The sequence below is a fragment of the Centruroides vittatus genome, unplaced genomic scaffold (genome assembly GCF_030686945.1).
Source record: "Centruroides vittatus isolate TY-2023 unplaced genomic scaffold, ASM3068694v2 scaffold_1152, whole genome shotgun sequence".
Classification (NCBI taxonomy): domain Eukaryota; kingdom Metazoa; phylum Arthropoda; class Arachnida; order Scorpiones; family Buthidae; genus Centruroides; species Centruroides vittatus.
Genome location: NW_027122670.1, coordinates 1170726 through 1192812, shown reverse-complemented (window position 1 = coordinate 1192812; position 22087 = coordinate 1170726). Strand labels below are relative to the sequence as shown.

At 27.9% G+C, this 22087-nt stretch overlaps 1 protein-coding gene across 6 annotated transcripts in view; it reads right to left on the bottom strand.

Annotated features, from left to right (window-relative positions):
- The window catches only part of HUWE1 (HECT, UBA and WWE domain containing E3 ubiquitin protein ligase 1), a 202847-nt gene that overhangs the window by 151361 nt on the left and 29399 nt on the right, over positions 1–22087 (bottom strand). For all 6 annotated transcript variants that reach the window (XM_067284115.1, XM_067284118.1, XM_067284119.1 and 3 more), the window contains exons 5-11: positions 16652–16738; positions 12274–12347; positions 5843–5921; positions 3301–3363; positions 2813–2935; positions 1186–1257; positions 1020–1119 (exon numbers count right to left, since the gene is read on the bottom strand). In XM_067284115.1, coding sequence (XP_067140216.1) covers positions 1020–1119; positions 1186–1257; positions 2813–2935; positions 3301–3363; positions 5843–5921; positions 12274–12347; positions 16652–16738 — 598 coding nt within the window. The remainder of the gene's footprint in view (positions 1–1019; positions 1120–1185; positions 1258–2812; positions 2936–3300; positions 3364–5842; positions 5922–12273; positions 12348–16651; positions 16739–22087) is intronic.

The following is a 22087-nucleotide window of genomic DNA, read 5'->3' as shown; positions in this document are numbered from 1 at the left end:
AGAACAATTTTATAACTTCATTCTTCTAATTTTTATATTTTAATATCATCTATTATTTATTTGTTGTAAATAAAGAGAATTATTTTAATCATCATAAACAAACCATACAAGATTTCCAGAATCCATTTATTAATGATTAGAAAGATTAAATTTCAATAAATAAAGAGTTTAAAATTTGGTAATCATGTTTCAATCCTGTAGATAAACAGACTTTATAGAAGGCATTACCAGAAGCAATAAAAAAAAATCATCTTTAATTTCAAAGTTAACAACCTACATTAAACATTTTTTAATAGTAAACAGAAAATGCACTAAAAAATTTATTACATTAATTTACAGAAAATATGTATACTCCAGATTAAGATATAATTTAAAGAATTATAACATGTGGAAAGAGAAGAAAATAAAATTACACAAAGAAAGAGAACATAAATAGAATTTTCAAAAAATTGATTTATCCCATTATAATAATCAGTATAAGATGACTCTTATTAATTTGAAAGATTAATTTTCTGTATATAAAAAGTTTTGTGATATGTATTATTGTTTTAGAATAACATAACATATTTTAATTCCACATTATATACGTCTCAAGTTTTTAAATGGTTATACACATAAAATTGTTTTTCTTTAAAAAAAATTTAAATTAAAATCAATCTTATTCCTGAAGTAATTTGTAATTATTATGTATATTATTTATTTTTATATAATTAATAATTCTGTACATAAAATTACATGAATATTTTTAAAGAAAATGTTCTTTTGTGAAATTTGAAATTTTATTTTTCTATTTGCTGAATTTAGTCACTTTTGTTCAATGTAGAGGAACTATAACCTGTTAATTATTATAATCAAACTGCACTGGAAAAAATGACTATGGACATTTTCTCAAGCAAACAGGAATTTCATTAAAAATTGTAAAATAAAATATGACATTATGTTTAATATGTTACAAAGCAACTATTTGTGAAAATTTAATTATAAATTAAATTTAGTTATAAATTATAGAATAAATTTACCTAATACAGAGAGTGCTTGAAGTCTAGCTTGAACACATTGTAATCTTTTACTGTAATCTGAAAAACTATGTGCCAGCCTTAAATGTGTAAACAACAGCATCTAAAACAAAACAAATTTTTTTAGTTATCAGATATTACACACTACACAGATATTTAAATTATATACCTGTTTGCTTTCTGCAACACAGTGGGTTTCTATTAGATCTTCCATAATCTGTGATGGATTTTTGTCTAAAATCTTAAAATATAAATATTACAGAAAATTAATTTATTTCGATAAAAAATTGGAAATTCCATATAGTAGTTATTAAATTATTAATTTATAATAAACGAATCCTAATTGCAGTAATTTTACTATAATTATTATTCGTTGCATTTTATAAATATGAAGTTAGATTATAGTGTGAAGCACACAATTCATTAAATCTTTCAGTCTATGAAAGCAGTAATAGATAATTGTTTGAAATTTTGATATAATATTTCTTGAAATTTTTTTGTAGAGAGAACTCTGTATTTGGTAATATTTTCAGAAATTATAATTCACATTTTCCAAAAAATAAAATCAAATAATTAAATGCATTAATACTAATCCATCTTAACTTAGCAACTAAATAAAAAGATTAATAAACTATCTGATAACTTGTTATTTGATCAGGTTTATATTGTCACAGGTACAAGATACATGTACAGTACATGTGATATAAGCTTTATATATAAAAATTATAAGAACCATTAGTAGGATGAAGTATTCTACCAAATGAGTCACTTTGTCATTTAAAAAAGTTTAAACTGATTTATTTATAATCAACTGAAAATTTTACATCTATTTTAAATGTTTTGAATCAATGTCTACTCAGTCCAGATTTAGCATCATATAATTTCAGTTTGTTGCTATACACAAAACTATAACAGAAAGAACAAAGTTATCAAAGCAAATTAAGTACATAGGACCCCTCATTGCTAAAAAATAAAGTAAAATTATTTTTAAAATATTGACGTGAGTTAGATTTTAAATATAAATTGCCTGACTGGTGCAAAAGTTTAGGTATCTATCAGTATAACTTTTTAATATATAGTGATACCTTGTACTTCAAACAACTAACTTAAAACTTTCACAATTTAAATATTAAATTTAACAAAATTTCACTTCAGAGTGCAAATGATGCCTCAAAGTTTGAACTGCATGTGCAGTGAAAAAAAAATTCCCTCGAAGCATAAATGCAATCTATCGTGCACTCAAGTCATCTCGTGTTCTTGCCTTACGCACATATGTTTTCAGTGTTTTGATTTATTTTTGGTTTTTGTGGTTATATAGTGTGTTATTCATTGATTTCTAACAATTTCTTCCTGCAATTTTTCTTTTTTAGACAGTTTTTGGACACCATATGTTTCCTATCCTTTGGTTTAAAATTTTCTGAATGGAACTTTTTTAACATTTGACATGCTCAAAGTTCAGGAGCATCTTCCCCATACATATTATGAACATTTTTACTATTTTTACAGTGTTATATAATTTTCGAAATTTAAAGCATAATATGTCTTATATGCTTTTTATCTGAAGATATTTAAACATGATTTTATTCAAACAAAATGTAAAGTTTAAAATAAGCTTCTAAACAAAAAATACAATCTCACATTATCAAATTTCACAACCATTATAAGTAATGGCACAATTACTAGTGCACAAAAACTTTGTTGACATAACCTTTACTTATTATTTTTCTTCATTTGTATTATCATCAACACAAATATACTGTTAATTTCAATTTTTTAAACTTTTTACCTGAACTTACCTGATCAACATTTTCTACATGAATGCAACACATGGTATTTGGAAGATGCCTTTTTACAGATTTTTCATCAGCATTTTCTAAATAGAATTCGAAGTGTAGCGTTGTTGCACTGGATGGAAAATGCTAAAAGAATATTTTATTGTAAATTGAAAAAATAAGATTTTGAAATTAAATTACAAATTATAAAATTTAGAATGAAACTTGTACAAAATTATTGTATTTTTAAAATTTTTTATACATTAAAACTAAAATTTTTTCATAACCAATGATATTTATAACAAGATCACATTATTAGATTTACAGTTGAATGTTTTCAAAACTGAATGAATTTAGATTATAAAAATAATTTATTCCTTAAGATAAAAATTTTGTAAATTAGTGCATATTACATTATAAAAATACAAATATTCTGAATTGACGTGTTTTGATGTTTAATAACGTTAACTTTTATTAACAAACAATAAAATTGTAACTAAATCAAAACTTACACTGATGGGAAGGTTTTGACAGCACTCAGCAAGACCAAAACCATTTTCTTTGCCTCCCCAGCTCTGAAAAACATTAATTGATTATAATTTAAATATTATAATGTTAAAGCATATAGAAAAATAAATTTTTGTTTTCAATTAAACCTAAAATTAAATTCTAAATTATAGGATATATGTATTATTAAAAATCTCCTCAGTAATAATTCTAAATGAAACAAAATGAAAAAAATTTTTACATTACTAAATAATCTAACAAAAACAAATACAAAATTAGAAAAGCAAATACAACATAAGAGGAACAAGTAGATAAGTTTCAGACAAATCTTTATTTAATGATAAAAAAGATGATAATTTATTAAAAAAATTATAAAATTTATTAATTGCTATATAAAATAATAAAATCCAGAGTTGACATTTGAAATAATGTCCAAAAAACTAAAACTGTTCTCACTGAGATGTTTTAATTAAGTATTAAGTAGGACTAATCACCTTTCATCATATTTTTACTACTACATTTCTAAAGCAGAATTAAGAAAATTGTTTTATTGTTTCCTAAATTCATATATAGTAAATCCTATATGTATATATAACGTACTTAATATATAATCCTATATATATAAAAAAAAATTATTACTAGTATAATATAGAAGAATTTTTTAAATAAAAATCAAGGAATTAAAAAAAATTCATTAATAGAATTCTACTTCAATTAAATATAATATATTATAGAAATATTTGCAAAATTAAAATTTATATTATAAATTTTAATTTTGCAAATGTCTATAATATAAATCTATACGCAAAATTCAAATACAGTAGAATCTTGTTTTGTGGCATCTGTTACATGACTACCCTGATTCTCCTGTAAAATGCATAAAGTTTAATATAAATCAAATTCCATATTGGGTGTCATCTCATTTAAATAGCCAACACAAGAGTGTCCTGAAGTGACATTTATCATCACTAAAATGCACAACAGGAAAATCCTGCATTCCTAAACATACTGTTTGAGTTTTAAATGGAACTGAACTTCATTGCTATAGTTTTTTAACCTCAAATTAAATTTATATCTGGAATTTAGTGAACAAGACAGACATTCAATAATTTTATACAAAAATCTGATTGTATTTTGTAAAAATATAAATATGTAGATCACTTGTAACACTCATAAGAAAAATATTATGAGCCTGATGTAAAAGCAAGTTTAGTTATTAACACTTTTTTTTGACATTTATAATCTGTACATTTAGTGAATTGTTTAATAATTTCTGAATTCTCCTGATAAAATACAATATTTAAATAAAACCCTTATTACCACTTCATAAACATTGATTCAGTCTATGGCAGGCATGTCAAAGACACGGCCCATGGGCCAGTCATGGCCCATGAGACAGTTAATTATGACCTGCAACATCAATTCAATAATGCTATTTGTTTATTTTTTTATTATCTTGATACAAAAGAAAATGTGATATTTTGTACTTAAACAAATAATACTTAATAAACAAAATTGTTGAACTCAATTATAATTATTTTTTTTGTTTTTATTTGTATTTATTCATATTACTTAGAGATGTTTATTTTATTAGATTTATTTTTGTGTTTAATTTTTTGTTTACATTATGTTTTCTGTATTTCATCTTTTGAATTTCAAATTAAAGTCTGTCTTGACAAGATCATTTATTGCAAAATTCTCACTATATTGCATATAAAATGTGTGTTTTCGACATATTAGTAAATTACAATTTATCCTTGTATTTTGAGTCTCGCGATCCTTATTTCCAGATCATTTTACAGACCTGCTTCAGGTCTGTAAATTGGCCAAAAATGTTTGTTCTGTAATTAAAGTTATTGCTGAAAACTACAAATGGCATTTTTTTTATTTTATTCAGAAATCTCGGGTTATTAAAAAGGAATTTTTTGAGTTCCTACTTTCGAGCTACTTTTTAGAAAAGTTTTGGCTACAAAAGCTAAAAACATCTGGCTCACTGTCATACTTGAGACAAAAAATTGGCACGCACACAGTTTGAGTTTAACACCCCTGGTCTATGGGTACTAAACAATTCCATTTAATACTATGATGTACAATACTTAAATAAACCCTACTGCAAACAGCTTGCATTCATGGTGCATATATATGTATTTCAATATTTTATTATTCAGTGCTAATATATTATTCTGAACAACAAATTTGAATTAATTTAGATGGCAAAGCATGCTCAGTATTGTATGAATTTTTTAGTTATTTTTATTTCCAGGGTACTTTTATAATCTGTATTAAACTTTTGCAAAACTCAATAACTCAACAATAATTACAATTCTGTATGTTATCTAGGTGGAGTTGCAAAAAAAGTTAACTACTTCACTTATAATTGTAAATAGTATACTCCAAATATGGCTATGTAAGTGAGGTTTTACTGTATAAAATACAATACATTTGAATTTGATTTAATAATTAACTACCTTTTACAGTATTAATTAAAATTTTAAAAATTTGAATATACCTTTACAACATTGCTTGATTAAATTATTAACAACTTACCTCTGCTAAATATGTAAGTCTAGTAAGTAAGGCTTGCCTCCTTTCAACATTTAGCCTGGTAATGAAATTTGATCTTTTGCTATAAAATTTATAAAATTACATATATCAATTAGTGTGTGTAAAATGTTTTTATACATATATATTATATAAAAATTTCAATCTTTACTGTTAATTATTCAAATCAAATATTCAATATAATAAACAAAATTCAAATTATATGTTAATTTAAAATTGAAATTAACAATTTATAATCGAAATATTTATTTGTGAGAGCATTATTTTTTGACTTTAATTTAATTAATTAATAAAATGAAAATAATAATTTGTAAGTAAATAAAATTAATTCTACATGTTTTATCTCATTGAGAAGATTTTTCATGCCAAAGTTAATAGTAGTTAAAAGAAATTATATATACAACAGCTGTCAGATAAAGACAGACACCATAGCTTGGAAACAATACAAACCATGTCAAAATCAATTGCAGATTTAAAACAGTCTTTTGACAGCAAGTGTACAAAATTCAAAATATCTGTGTTGATTGGTTCCAGAGTAATGACATTAAATTGATGCCATTTCCATTTTTGCCTATCAGCAACAAGATGGCAATGAGATGAGCAATACTCTGTGCTAAATTGTGTGTTCAACTGAAGTAAACGACCACTGAAGCCTATGAAATATTGTTGGAGACATATGGAGAAGTTATGCCCCAATCTTTGGCATTTTGATGGTTTAAACACTTCCAGGAAGGGTGTGAATCATAAAAGAAAGTGGAACAGGATGTCCTGTAAGTGTCATTACAGAGAAAGCAAGTGTAATGGTGCACTGAATTATTGTGATACAATTTGGAACATTACTCAACACACCATATGACAGTGTACATGTCATTCTGTGAGAGCATTTGCATATGCAGCATACAATATGTCTGCAAGATAGGTTCCAAGACTCTTGACATCAAAACAGAAATAGGTCCACATTGAAGTTTGCCATCACTGCAAACTAATGATAAATCATTAGTCTGAAGTGATGATTGCATGACTGGTGATAAATCATTAGTTTGCGGTGATGATTGCATGACTGGTGATAAATCATTGATTAACCATTATGATTCAGAATCAAAGCAACAAAGTTCCATGTGGAAATCACCATCATCCCCAACTCCCAAAAAAGCCAGACTTGTCCCATCTGCTGGCAAAACTGTGATCATCATATTTTTGATTGACACTATTTGTACCGGCATGTATCACCCCAAACAACTGTTACAGGCACCATTACAGTAGAGCATCGATTATCCAAAACAATCTGGGACTGGGATTGTTCGGATAACTGATCATGTACTGTACGAAAAAATATACTGTATTAACCTATCAAGTTGAAATTTTTCTCCATTGCATGTCACTTTGTGTTAAATTTTTGTTGATGTTAAGCCTAACAAAAATTTTTATAATTATAATCATGGCTATTGTATGGTTAAAAAATTATTTCTTTATTTTGCACAAAAAAAATAAATATATTGGAAAAATATAAAAACAAAAAAATATATAGTTCGGAAGTTAATCTAGTATCAAAAACATTCCAATTCAGCATGACACACGTCCCGACACAGTCCTCAGAAAAACACCACACAAAACAAGCAAAGCTCACCACTCATGATGAGGAAAAAAAGCCTCGTTCAAATATTGGCACATCCTTAAATACCTTCTCATGATCATGCCGCCAGTGCTACTAGCTAAAAACACACACCAACAAAATTAATATTGGAGTAGCCCAAGACAACCAAATATTGCAGTGCCACAGCACGAGCGGAAATTTGAATTTGCCGACTGGAACGCTTTTGGTTGATTGATATTCGGATAATCAATGCTCTACTGTATATGACTATCATCAAGAAATTGAACAAGCACATCCACAGAGACTGACTACACTTGCATAAAACTAGATGAGGACAAGCATTATCATAGTAGAGTATCCACATGGCTCTGCCTGCTGTTGACTATTTGTCAACAGCAGGCAGAGCCACAGGGATACAAAAATTAACATGACTTGTCTTCCTCATCTGCTATACACCAACTTGACTTATTCATATTTCCATCATTGAAGAAACCCTTATGTGGACATGTTTTCCAACCACAGAAGGTGTTGTCAAAAGATAAACACAGTTTTGATAAACCTCTCAAAAGATGGCTTTTCTCACTATTTGAAGAGTAGCAGAAAAGATGGAACAGGTGTATTTTAGTTAATGATGATTAAGAAAGACCATGTCAATCCAGACAATAACACAGATGATGAGTTATAACATATGCTGCAGTCTGTATCTGACAGCCCCTGCATATATTTAATATCATACTGAAAAAATTAATTATTATATATCATTACTTATTTTAAGTATAATTTAATCAAAAATTATAAAATTATTAATACAAAAAAGATTAAAAGTGAATAAAATTAATTTGTTACTTAACGACATTACTTAATATATTAAATCTGATCAAAATATACTTTTTTACTTCTGAAATTTTAAACAAAGGGTTAAATTGCTCTTTCAGCATTTTAGATAAAAATTCAAAAAACATTTCTAAAACATTTTAAAGTGTGTATACTATTACCTATATACTAATATATGTCAATTATCTTACTTAATCATAACATATCATAACTATGTAATCTAAATATATAAAATTACTTGTCCTGACTGAGTGATTGACTGATTCATCATCGATGGCCCAGAGCAAACTGCTGAACCTAGAGGTGAATTTGGTACACAGTCAGGGTACATCATGAAAACACACACTAAGAAGGGATTTTTCAAAATTTCCCTGCAGGGGGAAAGCATTAAGTCTTAACAGGAAGAATGGCTTCTACTGTACTACTTTACATGCAATTTTTTGTTTTTAACTGCATTTATTCTTCATTGATTAGTTACGTGTATTAAATTGATAACATCACAGACATTGTTATAAATATTTTTATATATTCCGCTTTTTTAACCAAATGTTCGAATCATTTTAAATTCAAATTTGTTATTGCATATTGGTTTGATTATAGAATGATTGTAAGCATTCCAGAAAATTGATCAAATTGAAAACAGTTTGTTTGATTTTCAGCAATTCTCATCATTCTCAGCGGTAGGTGTTCTATAGCAATTACTATGATTGTTGAAATACTGAATATAAATGGTGTTTTCTTGAAAATCCACACAGGCGAAGTCGTGGGTAACTGCTAGTGTTATACATTCATACTAATTAATCACACCCTTTTTTTACAGTGCTAATATATAGAGATTAATGGTATTTATCCAAGTTTTGCTACAACCATTAGCACATTTTTCAATAAGTTGGCTACTTTATTTTTTAATGTATGGAGATTGGAATTTTAGTACTGGCAATTCTGCAATTACAACCAATACAAAAAAAAACATACATGTCTCAGATTTTTACCGTCTTTCAATGCAGTCTGGCAATGTGTAAGACCCATTGACAGTAATGTGAAAGTTGTAGGATGCCATTGGCAGAGCCTATTTGATTGATTACTCAAATAGAACATTCTACTGCCTAAAGAATACCTGGAGTCGTTCTGAATTGCCTTCTGTGCAGTGATTCCTTCATGTTAGGAATCAAGTCAACGTCTCAAGGATTTAAGTCTGGAACATACAGTGGATGGTAGAGTACTGTATTTTCCAGACCCATTGACAGAACATGACCACAAATTATTCAACATGTGCTCAAGTATTGTCACATAAAATGATGGATGGTTCTATAGAGCATTTCCACTTTTTTCTCAAAGCTGGCTACAGTGTGTTCCAAAAACAAGGTAATACTGCAATTAATGGCCTGGAGATATGGCATGCATCGTGTTAATACCCATCATACATAATAAAAACTAACTTTTACATTGATGAAGTTCTGATAAAATTTTGACTTTTTTTGTGATGAACCATGATGATGCTACTCATTCAATTGCTATTTCAGTTTTGACTTGAATGATCTCACCCATGTCTAATCCAGTGTAATTATATGGTATAAGAAAGCCTCTCCTTGCTTGTAACACTCAGTGGGTACAAGCAACATTGTATTGTTGCCATTTCAGTTAAAGCATGTGAAACCTGTTGTGACAAAATTTTCTGCATTCTCAGAGATTTCTTCACAATGTCTAGTGTAGACAATTCTCTATATTCAGCTAACTCAAACTGTCTGGCATTAATCCATCTCCAATAATGCAAAAACAGCATTCACTTGTTCTTAACTTGCACAGTATGACCTAGCCAAGACTGGTCTTCAAAATTTTTGCATTCCGCACTGAAGACTTTTTACCTATTTTGTTATGTTCTATATGGTAATGCAGATTCCCCTCAAGCCTCTAAGAGTACTTGGTGAGATTGTCATGCAGTACAACCTCTGGCACTTTCAATCTTTATCCAATTTTGCTGCTCCAATTTCAAAATCATTGTAGTAGACTGGGAAAAGAGCAAGGTCTGTTGCTAGCAACAGACCTTCTCATCACTGTACAGGTGCATATAGTGGGATGGTAAAGTTCATTTGCTCTGAAATAAGTTATGTATGTAACCAATGTCTGGACTAGGCAGCATTAGCTTGTGTTGTATTTCTATAGTATTGTTGCCACTATTAAATTACCAACCCTTGTATCTTTTACTACATTATATTACACCTACTTCATATAAAATTTCATTTTCACATTTTTTGAAACTTTTTAAAATTCAAAGTTTTAAATGATGACTTTTAATAGTCATAATTTAAAACTTTAAACCCCAGATACATGCTACAACATATCCAGGGTTTACTTATATCTGTGGTTAAAGCCATAAATGAACCAAGTTATATTTTGTTTTTTTTTGCTAATATGTTTTACTGCATATCTCAAACTTAAGTCAAATATAATAAATCAAACTTCAATAATTGAGTTCTCCATCAATTTCTGAAGCAAATTATGCTAATTTTATTAACATTTTTCCATATTTTAGTGGTTATTATACATTTCTCTTATTTTATCATTTTTCTATATATTTCTCTTTTTTTGTGTGTGTGTCAACAGCATTACACTGATTGGTAGTTACTATTAAGTTAGGAATTAGGCACTTTTGTGGCTGGCTGGTGTGGACAGCTGCATTGAAGGAAAGGGGTACTCTGATTCTCCATGCAGTTTGCAATCTCATCAGTTCTAAATAGTAGGTGCTGTTCATTGTGTTACCTTTGCCAATGAAATCACTCTTGATGACTCCTTTGTGATCCATGAATACAGTAAGCATAGATGCTTGCTTGTGATACATTCCACTTTGTAGTTTAAGGTGTTGGTTGGTTCATCTGAAAATATTCTGTGGAAATCCACTTACTCTCAGGACCACAAACTCATATTTAGTCTTCAGTAACAATGTTTTTGATAAATTTATTATCCCATTTATCAAGCAGTTCCAATTGGCAAAGCAACACTGAAAATGACACTCACACATTTCCATACTAAGAAACTTTGAAACAAAATAGGAGTAGAGCTTCTGAACTCTTATTTCCTGTCTAATGACATAGATAGATTCCTTACTAATGTATAGCAGGCAGATTGGCAAGTTCACTTGCTTTGATTGACATTTGCAATCCAAAATTTTCTTACATAGTTCACATTTCTCATTGCTAAGTTTTGCAGGTCTTCCTTCCATCAGCTGGTCAAAAATACTGCCAACACTTGTCTAAATTCATTAATCTGTATAGAAATAGTGGTATGTGATGAGAAATTTTTCCACATGCCTGCTGCAGCTTTTTGTGAATTTCTGCATTGTCTTTATTACTTTATTACACACTGATATTCTAATTGCAGCTCCATTTTTTCAACCAAGATAAATTTTAAAACAATATTACTATATTTGTGCATGCATATCCAATGTCTATTGTGTAACAGTTTCCATATATTATTTACTATTTAAATTAAAGTTTTTGTCAGAACTACTGCATACATCCTGGGAAGTCCAAGAACATATTGACCCAACTATGTAACTGTCACATATTTAAAAAGTTAAATTACCAATCAGAATTTAAGTTCAAGTATTCCTTCATGTTGAATTTTTAGCAGTTCAACCAATATTGTGCAACCATTTATTTGTAGTAAATAGCTATCATCAAGTGTTTTCTCATGAGAACATACTTAAAAATAAAAACAATTGTTTTCCTGAAACATAAAATTTGTAGGAAAAAAACAAAGATTTTCATAAAATATTTACACTCACACACATTTCAAAGGTTTTTGTAATGTTAATACAAGTATTTATCCTAAGTATATTTAAAAATCTAATAAAATAGCTTTTTAAAATTAATTTTAAAAAATCTGAAAATTATAGTTATTTTATATGCTTATTTTTATTACTAATATAAACTTGTTATAAAAATTTATGCATGAAAAACCAATTGATATGTGTGAAAAAACATCATACCTGAATACATATAACAAATTCAAGACTCCTAAAACTACCTGCATATCACTTGAAGACAACAGAGTTGTTAGATGCTAAAAAAGTTTGTCAAAATTAATATCTATCAATAAAATTTTATTTCACTAAAATATTCAGTAAATATTTGTATTCATCAGGCCTAGGAGTGCTATTTCCTCTTTGAAAAAGTGAGAAAAGTGAGTTGAAATACAGAAAAAAGTGAGTAAAAAGTGAGTGCAATAGTGACAAAACAAAGTGAAAACACAGAAGGAAAACTCAGCAAAATAGCAGTAAAGATTGTTATTTTCTTTTTATTCTGTTATGGTTAAACACATTTTAAAAATTTCTGTATATACTGTAATATAGTAGCCACTCGTTATATCGCGTTTTTTTGGTCCCCAGCATTTGAGTCAATTTTAAATTACCAATTGCCACTGAATTTCTATTTGCAACGAAATACGAGAAAGAGCTAAATATGCAGAACAGGTGGATAGATCGATTGTCATTTGTTTCCTTTTGATATAAAAGTCGTTTATTTATTAGTTTTAAGTACAGTCTCCTCATTTACAAGTTTCTGTGAGTTAGAAATTTCATACCTTTATGTGAATTAACGGTATTGCGTCAATTCACATAAAGGTGTAAAATTTCGAATTCACCGCATAATGTGTAAGGAAACGATCTCTCTAATTCTGAACGAAAACTTTAAAATTTTTATACAGTAGTAACTTTATTTTGCTTTTTAGAGAATTTTTACTCTAATTTTATAAGTTTTGATGTTCTATTATATATTCAATATTTTTTTAAATTTTGAATTACAGCATTTATAATTTTTATTGAAAAATATAAACTACACGAATTTCTAATAAGCGATTTATATAGTACTGTATAATAAAATCGCAATTGATGTTTTGTTTTTATATCGACAGTATTTGTCTTTCAATGTCATTGTTAAAGAAACAATAATGCTAAATGGGCGTTCATGGTTTCGATGTTTACGTAAACGTCAATTAATTCGATATAACCTACGAATAAAATTCAGGATTGAAAAACTAAGCTTATTTTATATCAGAAACACTTGCTGATGAAAGAATAGCGATTCCATAGCATGTATAATCTGTTCAGTAAAAGCCCAGAATTTTTATTACTCGGTTATATCGCGTTTTTTTTCTGTCTCCCGATAACCAGTGGCTTCTGTATTTCAAGTAAAACATGAATACTTGAAAAGTCTTTGGCTTCTGTAAATAATCAGTCATGAAAGATGATGTTCCTTTATTAAGATTATTCTGCATGTTATCAGCTTCCTTCTTTTTCGCTTCCTCTTGCTTTTGAACACTTAACACTAATAAGCATCACACGTGCTGCTTGTACTTCATTCATGTTCTTGCTGTTAATAGCCTTCTCCAGTTTTTTTGATTGCTGCTTCTAACAAAACTTGGACTGTCGCATGTATTTCATTTTCTTCTACATTTTTCTGGTTTAAACTCAGCTGCAGTTCCATAATCTTCATGTTACGAACAGCTTTCTTTCGTTGTTCTTCAAAACATTTCTGTGCTCTTTTTTCCGTTTCTCTTATTCTTTTAACTTCTTTTCATTTTCCAATCGTTCTTGATAATTTCTATGCACCGAGGAAGCTAATTTCAGTCGTCCTTTGTAATAGGTACAAGGTGTGGGCTTTGGTCATACATGTTTAGTCTCTCCTTAACAATCAAAAGTGAATTAAGCATTCTTTCTAACACTGATGCTCATCAGGAGAAAGTGCCCGGCATAAAATTGATCCTCTCTTTCATGGGAACGGGATTTTCGATGCTGATTTCACTAATTTGGCTATTCTCGGATATTTATCATTATCAGAAACTGTTTATTTTTTAATGCTTCAAGATGTGTAAATATTGATTTCCAAATAAAATAAATCTGAAATAAATATACTCCAAATAATATAAGTAAAGTAATATTTTATTAATGATTTCATAAATAAAAAGGAACTTTTTCCTGCAGATGAATAAAAACCAACATCGTTGCAAAGTTGTTAACCTTTGGGAAGCGTGTGAAAATCTTTCTCACAAGCAATTACGTGTTGTACTTTTTACAACACTTCGAATATTTTAATTTATTTGGTAAATTTTATATGTAAATATGAATTTACATTTTCGTTTACTTTTTTAGTCTCTCAATTAATGCACAATTATAATCAGCATAAGAGAAGATTAAAAAATGGATATTTCACAAGCAAAGTAATCACACATTTTATGAAAATAACACTTACTATATGGAATAATTATACTTGTAGTCAATTTAAACATACATTTATGGGAAGATGTAGATGTGATTTAACGTTAACAATATGCTATGAAATCATTAAAGTAATTTTATTAAACTCAAGTTTATGAAATTATTTAAAGATAAATCAAGTAAAAAAATATTTTTGTAAACGAGAACTCCATAACCCGATTGTTAATTAAAACCAAATAATCTGCCAAATTATTGGGCTATAACCAGGATAACTAAATGGTCAGAAACGAAATCTTTTTTAGTGGTAGGAGGTTACGCTATCATCTCGTGTTAATTTTAATAATTATATATTTTGAATTTAAAAGCGGCAGCAGTGTTGTCAGCTTGAGAGATTAATCCCTCTGCGTAATGTGTTTTCCCCTGCAAAAAGACTTTAGTGATTTTCTTAGAAAACAGCCAAAACCGCGGGATGTTTAGAATACTTATTTTTAAACTCTGTAGAAGGAAATGCAATTCGGATAAGGTAGATTTTGGCGAATAATGAAAATATGGCATGAGTACATAACTTTACTCAACACTGGCTTCTGAATTTGTAATGAGAGGGATTTTTTAAGTGCATAAAAGATTTTTTTAAATACGTTAAATAAATTTTTGTTTCCTATAACCTAAAGACACTGAGCCGGCAGTTGCAATTTTGAGTCTGCTCAGGGCCGCGTATTTTCTTCTAAAAAATTCTATTCCGATAGTCCGATAATTCGGCAATTCGTTTGGCTTTAAAATTATTTTTGGTTTGTCCCACATCTTAATTAAGCACGTGAAAATGACCAAAAAGTGAGAAAAGTGAGAAAATGACATGAAAAGTGAGAAAAGTGAGGATACTTCAGAAAAGTGAGTACAAGTGAGAAAAGTGAGCGACTCCGAGGCCTGATTCATATATAAAAATACACAATAATAAATGAATTACTTATTACCTAATATAAAAGTGTTTTAAATATATTAAACAAATTCAGATTTACTTTCCCAATTATGTTAAAACTATTTTCTTTAAAAGAATACAATTCTGGATTTTTTACATTGTTTCTACATTTAAATACTATAATTTAAATGTTATAATACAGTTATAATACATAAAAATGTTATAATACATAAAAACAAAATTATTTTACTCCTAAGTAAAAAGTGCATTAAATTTACAAGTAAAGGTAATGCTTAGTATTTTTGTTCTTTACACTTACAAAAAGAGAACAATTTATTAGATCTTAAAATCAAAGGTATTTTTGTCTAATTTATTTATTTCTTTTTTCATTTACATAAAAATTCCTATCAGTTCAACAACACTACTAAACCTTATTTTAAATACAGTGGAACCGCGCTTAACAAGTAATATGCATAACGAGCAAAACAAATTGTAAAAAAATGACTCATTTAACGAGCTACATTTCACATAATGAGTGACAAGGAGAGGGGAAGTCCTGGATTGTATGCATGCTACATCAGACTTTGTTCAGCACTCATTCTGCTAGCATCTTAGTGTCGCACATGATCACACATTTTTCCAAACATGTGTTCAGACATATTACATATAAATGTCAACAACCATAGCTTGTTATATAATAAACATGCCAAATGATATCCCAAATTCTTGGGCTACGTAAAGGCTAAAATTAAATATTAGAAATTAAATAATTTGACTAGAGGTAGGCAGTTATGCTGCCATCTCATATGAAATTTAATGATCAATTGCAAATTAAATTTTGATTTTGTTTTGTTTTCTGCAAATTGAATTCCCATTTCAGGTCGGTTCATTCCACACTAGAAAAGATGATGATTATGATGATTTACTCTCCTTAACAATGTATATTGTATAATTTTCTTTAAATAAACATTACACAAAATATTTGAGTATTTTTTTCGGCATGAAACGCATTATTGTATTTTACATTCATTTACATGGCTATAGTTGTTTCGCTTAACGAGTGTTTCACATTACAAGTAAAATTCTTGAATGAATTATGCTCATTAAGCAAGGTTCCACTGTAACTTTAAATCAGAAGTAAAATATTAAAAATTTCTTAACACAAAAATAATTACATTTGAAGTTATATATATATTAAAATACTATATACAAAATGTGTGTGTATAAAATACTTACTTCCATTGAATTATAGAAATGCCGAGAAAAACTATGCTCTATTAGAAGAGCTGTGAACTGTAAAATTTGTAACAATAGTTCTTTCTGCTAAATGGAAAAAATGTGTGTATTAGTAAATACATTTTTTAATATCTATTTTACTAAACAAAATCAAATTATTTATTTTAATAAGAAAAATCCTATAACAACTTCCAATATTAATTTAGCAACACGCATGTGAAGTCTATGTTAGATATATTGTAACAGTAATGATAGCATACTGTGACAGCATAAATTGACTACACGTGACAACATAAATTGACTACATGTGACAGCATAGTTTACTATGAAATTTTTTGAGATAGAAATTGCTGAGAAAAACTAGAATACATATGAAAAATTTATTCATTAAACATATATTAAATAAATTTCACAATATTTCATCAAAACAGATTAAACAATTATTACATTATCACTCAAATTACACAAAAGTAAGTTAAAAAATACAAAGATGTATAATTATTATGTATCTAAAAGAAAATAAATATTAAAAACTTCAGAATACTGATTTCAGTTTCATAGTAGATTTAATTGATAAAACTTAGAAATTCATATAACTGCCATGATTCTCAATACATCTTTAATCTTACATCTTAACATGTTAACAAAAATAAATATAATTTTTAATTAACATAATTGCATTCCATATGCTTAATTTCATAGCAAGATTTACCTTCATATTGAATATTTATATTGTTCTAAGTAATAAAAATGATTATTATTTACTTTAAATAGTTTATAATATGCAACTAAAATTTTAATTTCATTCACTGGATTTTCTATGAAAACTAATTCTGTTTACAGAAAAAGTCATCAGAATTGTAATGCTTCTAATGAATTTTATGTTAAATGCACTCTAAGCTTGGTCTTAAAAATTGTTCTAATTGTAATTCTAAAATGTATTTTGTAATATTAAAGATTTACACAAACTATGTAATTCAATACCATTCATGTTTTGTTTTACTCAAAATATTAAAAATAAGATTTTTTAGTAGTTAATATGCCTTTGTGTTCTTATCTTAATTTAAACTGTATCCATAAGGGGCTGTCCATAAATTACATAAGGACGATTTCAGCCATTCTAGATCCCCACCCACCCTTGTGTAAGAAACCGTAATATTTTCTTTGATCCCCCCTCCCCTCCCCTATCTTACGTAATATTTAGGCATGATTTAAAAAAACAGATTTTAACAAAAAAAATTTTTTTATGAAACCCTAAAAATCTTAGGTTCAAAATATATAATTATTAATTAGTTAATTAATATGTACTATTATTTATAAAGACTTTATGTGAACAAATTTAAAAATATAAAAATTTAAGGAATTTGAATGAACAATTCATTTTAAGAACTTTATTTTTTAATTATTAACAATCTTTTCATTATCATCATCATTAATCAACGTCATAATATTCATTTTTATATTAATTTTCACAAAAGGACGCAAAAAACTTTGACAGATTGACTAGCTACTAAACGTGTAAACAGAAACGTCATACAAATCAAAACAAGAGAGAGAAACCACCACACTGCCTTTCTCCCATGATAAAAAATGTGTAGAGCATGAGTCTGCTAGCGTTATTATTCTATTGCATCACACGAGATGGCATTGGTACAACAAGCATTCTTAATAGAAACTGTCAAATTGAAGCCAAATTCAAAACTCCACCACTCAACGAGATCAAAAAATAAAAATAAGAATATTATGTCAGACTACATCTATTACCTCCTACCCGAGTAAGAAATCTTAAGAAATCCTTCACCCCTACCCACCCCAAAATACTTTACGTAATTTATAGATGGCCCCTAAATTCAGTATAATAAGTCCTGTTAATTGATGAAGTACTAGTAGACAAGATAAATAAGATTTTTTGATTTGCATAATTAATAATGTATAATTTGAAACTAAAATTTGGAATCCAAACTACTTCAGATTTTGTACTTAAACTATATTTTTTAAAATCTAATAATTTTTTTAATTTTAAAATTGCAAAATTTTAACTTTATTATTTAGTAGTGATTTAAAAATGTTCTGCAATTTAAAAAAGTGCTTATTTTAAAGAAAAATTGCAAATTCAAAAACTTGCAGTATAAAGATATAATTTATTGCAGATATAGTAATAAATGACTATTTCAAATTACTTTAAATAATTGTATTGATGATAAATTTTGTGAATAATCATTATAAACATTAATTATAATTTTATTGACATTTAATTCTCTTATAATCTTTAAAATACAACATTAATCATCAATTTTAAAAAACTATCAAAATTTTCACAGTTTGAATAAACAAGTTCCTTCCGATGAAAAGGTAAATTGTCTACATTAATCCAGTGGGTCAAACAAAACATGGATTGACTATAATCAACAAGCCCAGTCTACAAAAAACAGAGAAATAAGAAATAATTCATGGCAGATGTTTGCAGAGGATTTCTTCCATGAAGTTCTCCCTAAAAGGAAGGAGAGGATTAGAGCTGGACTCTGACAAGAAGGAATACTTAATGAAACACATTTGGATATTGATGTAATGGTTAGACCACCTGAGTCCATTAAAAAGAAAAAAAAACCAATAGAAAAAACACCAGAATGGAAAAAAAGCATACCTAAATTTCTGGAAGACAAGACAAGCATAAACATAAACAAAAAAAAACAAATAGTGGCAGGAGACACTCCTTGAGACACCCAAAAAATTGCTGCTTCTGGTAAACTTATTTGTAACTCTCTTCATGAATTAATCAAAATGCACATTGGGTAAAAATTGAGATGTATAAAATTTTTAATTTTTTTAACTAGGAAAGTGAAAATCCTCCTTTAGAGAACCAAAAAATCTTTGTTGTTTTGCTAATTGGTTGTTTCCAAAGCAAATCATTCTCCATCCATACCCATACAATAGCTAAACCTTTTCACAAAAGGCACTGCTATTTAAAATGGGATCCATCCAGCAAACTACTTGGGTCATCAGTGATATAAAAAGTTAAAGGATAGCTGGAAACTCCATATATAGGAAAAAACATCATGTAGACAGATGTATGTGGGGTGTCCGATATTAAAGGTACAGTTGGCTGTTATACAAACTGCATATGCAGAATATTAGTGCCATATGCATCACATTCATGCATGCAGTAGTAGAGTCTGGAGCATTGTTTTGTTCAAGACTCAATTTAGTTTCCAGGAAGCAAACAAACATGGTGTATATAATGCAGCATATTCGAACTGTAGTACATGGCATTATCAGTTTTTAGCAAGCCAAAGGAGTTAATCAGAGAAAAATTCATTGCAGATTACAAGGCGTTTATGGCCTGAACATTTTCAGCTGAAAAGAAGTCAGCGTTTGGTGCCAAAAATTTAAACTGTGGTTGGCACAGCAGAATTGGGAGGTCCTGCAACATCCTCCATATAGTCTAGATTTAGCCTCCTTGGGTTTTTATTTTATTTGAACCTTTAAAGAAATTTTTGGCAGAGAAACACTTTGCAGATCAGAAGGAATTGCAAGACATCATTCTGAACTACAAGCAACAGTACTGTGAAAGAATGTTCAAATTAGTGTCGCGCTGGGATAAATGTCTCAACGTCTATGTAGATTATGTTGAAAAATAAACAAAATTATGTAGTTTTTTGTGAATGTATTAAATATTTTCTTTAATTATAAATGTTAATATAATTTTGGCTTGTACCTTTAATATCATGCACCCCTCATATATATATATATATATAATGTGTGTGTGTGTGTGTGTGTGTGTGTGTGTGTGTGTGTGTGTGTGTGTGTGTAGGGTGCATATATATATAATCACAATGTATCACAACAAACTGAATTTAATGTAAGCAAAATAGCAATTTTAAAACCTATAATTTTTTAAAAATAGAAACAATAAATAACATAGGAAATATATATATGAACAATATCTATATACGTAATGTGTAAGCTACTTTAATGTCCCATGTTATTCCCAAGATATCTTGGCCGTGATCTGCTGACCTTGACCAGTTGACCTGAGATATCTTGTTTCAGCATTGGAGCATTTTTGAAACTAGATGGTGCTAGTCATTAATTTTTTTTTTTGTTTTTACATTTATTAATATATTTTAATATATTTTAATTTCAGGCAACACAATAGCCATGATTATTTTTTCAAAAACGTGTAATTTTCATTATGCTTAACATCAACAAAAATTCAATACAGCACAACACACAATGGAGAAAAATTTAGTCATCAGATAGGTTAGAGTTGTTCTAGATGTTTACAAATGTTTTTATGTATTAATTCTGATTTGATGATAAAAGAAACAACAATGTTGAAAAATATATAATTCTACAAATTCTTATCTATTTAAACTACCTTTTCAACTTTGTTCAAGAACTGATGTACTGCTTGAACAAATAATAGTGCAAGTACCTTTTTCTGAAATTTGTCTGTAAAAAAATGTATGTATATTTTAGCCAAAAGATAAATTTCATAATAATTGAAATTTATACTTAAAATATGAAGCAATTCAGTACACTAGAAAAGAAGTTTCTATATAATTGATCTTATTTTTAACAATACATTATTTTACTAAATATTTTCAACTCCGAAGAGAATAGATCATAATGTAACCAGATGATTTATATTTGCTGTAATTACAATATGTTATGTATATGAATAATTTATTTGAAAATAAATTCAATATTGCGAACTTCAGCAAAATACTTTCCAACATTTTTTATAAAGCAAAAATTCATTTTAAACCTTTATTTTTTTCAATTATTGGACTTTATCATTGGCACCATTTAAACAATTCATTAAAATAAAATGTAGGCATAGCATAGCTACTAGCAGTATGAATAAACAAGAATTTCTCTAATCAGCATTTCTTGTTAATGTTATTGTTAAATGATAAAATGATCAGATTTTGAAATCAAATTTCATAAATGCATCTTAGATTACCTACATTCAAATCTGGAAATATTTAAATTTACATATATAGAACTAAAATTAAAAACATTATGAGTTGCTGTCTCCAAATTTAACACTTTGCTACATGAAATAAGCATTCAATATCAATAACAGAACTAAATCATGAAAAATGTGTAGACAAATTTTTAATTCATTCAAACTTCTAACAGTTATTTTTTTTACATTTTGTTGTCATATAACCTCATATTTGATCGATACTATGTTAATTTGGCATAAAATTAATACAATTAGTCAATATAATAGATATTTCATTATTGTCCAATGAATCAGATAGAAAAGATTATATAGATATCAGATAGACATACAGATATATGAATTTTGTCAAAATTTTTGAAAACAATATTTTGCTTCAGGTATTTAGCAACCTTTTAAATTACAATATTGAACAGACACAATTTCTTAATATCTAATGATGATAATATTTATTTTTACTGGTTTTT